General features: G+C 50.5%; 1 protein-coding gene across 1 annotated transcript in view; it reads left to right on the top strand.

Annotated features, from left to right (window-relative positions):
- Nucleotides 1–2,487, top strand: part of FKBP15 (FKBP prolyl isomerase family member 15) — a 65,094-nt gene that overhangs the window by 42,952 nt on the left and 19,655 nt on the right. The window contains exons 17-19 of the mRNA XM_019635796.1: nucleotides 489–614; nucleotides 1,216–1,323; nucleotides 1,597–2,267. Of these exons, the coding sequence (XP_019491341.1) occupies nucleotides 489–614; nucleotides 1,216–1,323; nucleotides 1,597–2,267 (905 nt within the window). The remainder of the gene's footprint in view (nucleotides 1–488; nucleotides 615–1,215; nucleotides 1,324–1,596; nucleotides 2,268–2,487) is intronic.

Below are 2,487 nucleotides of genomic sequence, written 5' to 3'. Positions count from 1 at the left end.
GTGGGTGTGATGGGACCACCTGTCATGAAAAAGAGAGATAGGGATGGCTTTGGGTCATGGCATGAGAGCTCCCATAGCTGGAGGTCAGTTTCTCTCCTTAAAGCATCCAGTTGAAAATCTGTGACTCAACGATAGTGAAAGCAATCTTGTAGATGAATAGGTTGCGTTTAGTGTCCAATGTTCATATGTCTGTGAGTATGTGACTAGAGTTATACCCCCATTTTTTCATTATATTGACCTGATTAGGAACGAGGCAAATGTCCTTGCTGGGAAAGAGGAGGTGAAGTTGTGAGTTGAGATTGAGTGGTGAGGAAATAGGTGCTCTGAGTCAGCAGGCCTGGGGTGGGGGTGGAGGGTGTGGACACCAGCAGAGCTGCATGAGGTTAACCCTTGATGGTTAGGATGGTTCTCCTTCTTCTGGGTTTTCCTGACTTTTATATCATAGACCAGGTTCTCGAGCCCCCAGCCATAATCTGTTGCTTTTGCAGTGTTTAGCCCTCCAGACTCAAGTCACAGCCCTGACGGAGCAAAATGAACGGCACATCAAGGACTTGGAGCAAAACAAGTCCCAGACATCTGGGGTTGAAGCTGCAGCCACTGACCCGGCAGAGAAGGTGAGCTGGGAAGTAACTGAAGAAGCAGCAAAACATGTTATATCAGACATTTAGAAAGAGTGTGGCCAATTTGGTGAATTGAGAGCTTTTTTTATAACTTTAGTGACGCACCACCACCTGTCTGACTTAAGTAAAAATTAACCCTTTGGAACCTGTTGCTTTGGTGGCAAACCCAAAGGGCCCTATCCTGAGGTTTTGGCAGATATGGGAAGTGCCTCTGAATCACAGGAGAGGGGAGGGGAGCGTGCCAGCATCGGCCAGCCACTAATCCTGGTAGCCCAGGGCAGCTCTAGTGATGGCCGGCCACGGTGGGAGGGAGGCAACGGTAAACAGGCTTTCAGCAGTCTTGGGTACACATACCAGTGTACCCATCCTCGCTAGCCCTTCCGTCAAGTGTGGCTCATTATTTTACATTGTCCCCTCAATAGCGACCGCCTTCAGTGTCTGAGTTCCTGACCAGCTGTGTCTTGCTGTAGAGTTCTAAGAGGGCTTCACTTTAGCCTTCCAAACCCTTGTCTGGAATTTACATGCATCCCTCAAGCACTTGATTTCAGCCGCATACATTTCGATACTGCTTTACTCTCCTCACTTCTTCACACAGGTCAAGAAGATCATGAACCAGGTGTTCCAGTCCTTGAGAGGAGAGTTTGAGCTGGAGGAATCGTACAATGGTAGGACCATTCTGGGAACCATCATGAACACCATCAAGGTACAGCCAGCCAGCTGTCGGTTGTTTCGTTGAAATGTGTCTGTTGTTGCTTAAGTACCTTCTGTGGAGTCCTGAATAAAAAATGATTCAATCCCGCTCATCAGTAGTGTGGCTACCTGGAATGACTTTTATCTGGGCAGATACGGGCAGCCTCCTATGAGAGGAAGCAGCAGTCATTTAAACTAGATGACCAGTTGTGGTAATAAGGACTGAAGAACTAGGAGTGCCTGCTCTTCTCCTCTCAGTGATCATTTCCTCTTGGCTTTTGAACAGATGGTGACTCTTCAGCTGTTAAACCAACACGAGCGAGAGAGCAGCAGTGAAGAAGAGGAGGAGGAAGAGGAGCGGCCTCGGAGACCTTCCCAGGAACACTCAGTCTCAGCCAGTTCTGGGCCGTCTCAAGCCCCTCTGAGTAGGGAGAGGCAGGAGGCCCCCATGGTGCCATCAGAGCAGGTAGTCAAGGAAGCTGACCCAGTGCCTCCTCAGGCCCTCCCCGCCCCCCAGGATGACATACAGACAAGGGAAAGGGAGCCCGCAGAAGCAGAGGTGCTCTTGGAAATAGAAGGTGATTCCCCACCCGAACTGGCTTATGTCCCCTCCCAAAGAGCTCTGGAGCCCCCGACTTCAGTTCCCCCTAAGCCCCCGGGCCCTGTAACTGTGGACTCTGAGGGTGAGGAGACACTTGCTGCCAGCCCATTGGACAAAGCCTGTGTTGGGGAGGAAGAAAGCTCCACTGCACTGTCCCTGACTTCAGACCCTAAGAAGGAGGACCCATTGGCTTTGGGGCCTGAAAGTCCAGGAGGAGAGCCTCAGTCTCCAGAGCTCAAGAAAGACGAACATGTCACCAGCTCCGCTGGCTCCTCCAAGGAGCTGCTAAGCACAGAGGCGGGTTCTACAGCTGCAGAAGCAACGTCAGGACCCACGCACTGTCCTCAGCATCCCAGGTATGTCCCCTGGGGCAAAGTGTCAGGGACAAGGTGGCTGCATGTGGAGGTTGTCTCTGGATTTTCCAGGGCCAGCAACTCATCCCTCAGAGACTGACTGACTCATTCATTTCTTCATTCATTCATGTATTTATTCAGTGATACCCAGTATGTAAAAGGCTCTGGTAGGCACTGATAGTGTGGTAGGCAAGGTAGATTTGGTTCTTTTTTTTTTTTTTTT

This window comes from Hipposideros armiger, unplaced genomic scaffold, assembly GCF_001890085.2.
Source record: "Hipposideros armiger isolate ML-2016 unplaced genomic scaffold, ASM189008v1 scaffold_24, whole genome shotgun sequence".
NCBI classification, from domain to species: domain Eukaryota; kingdom Metazoa; phylum Chordata; class Mammalia; order Chiroptera; family Hipposideridae; genus Hipposideros; species Hipposideros armiger.
The sequence above is the reverse complement of the archived record's forward strand: the minus strand, read 5'-3'. Positions and strand labels throughout refer to the sequence as shown.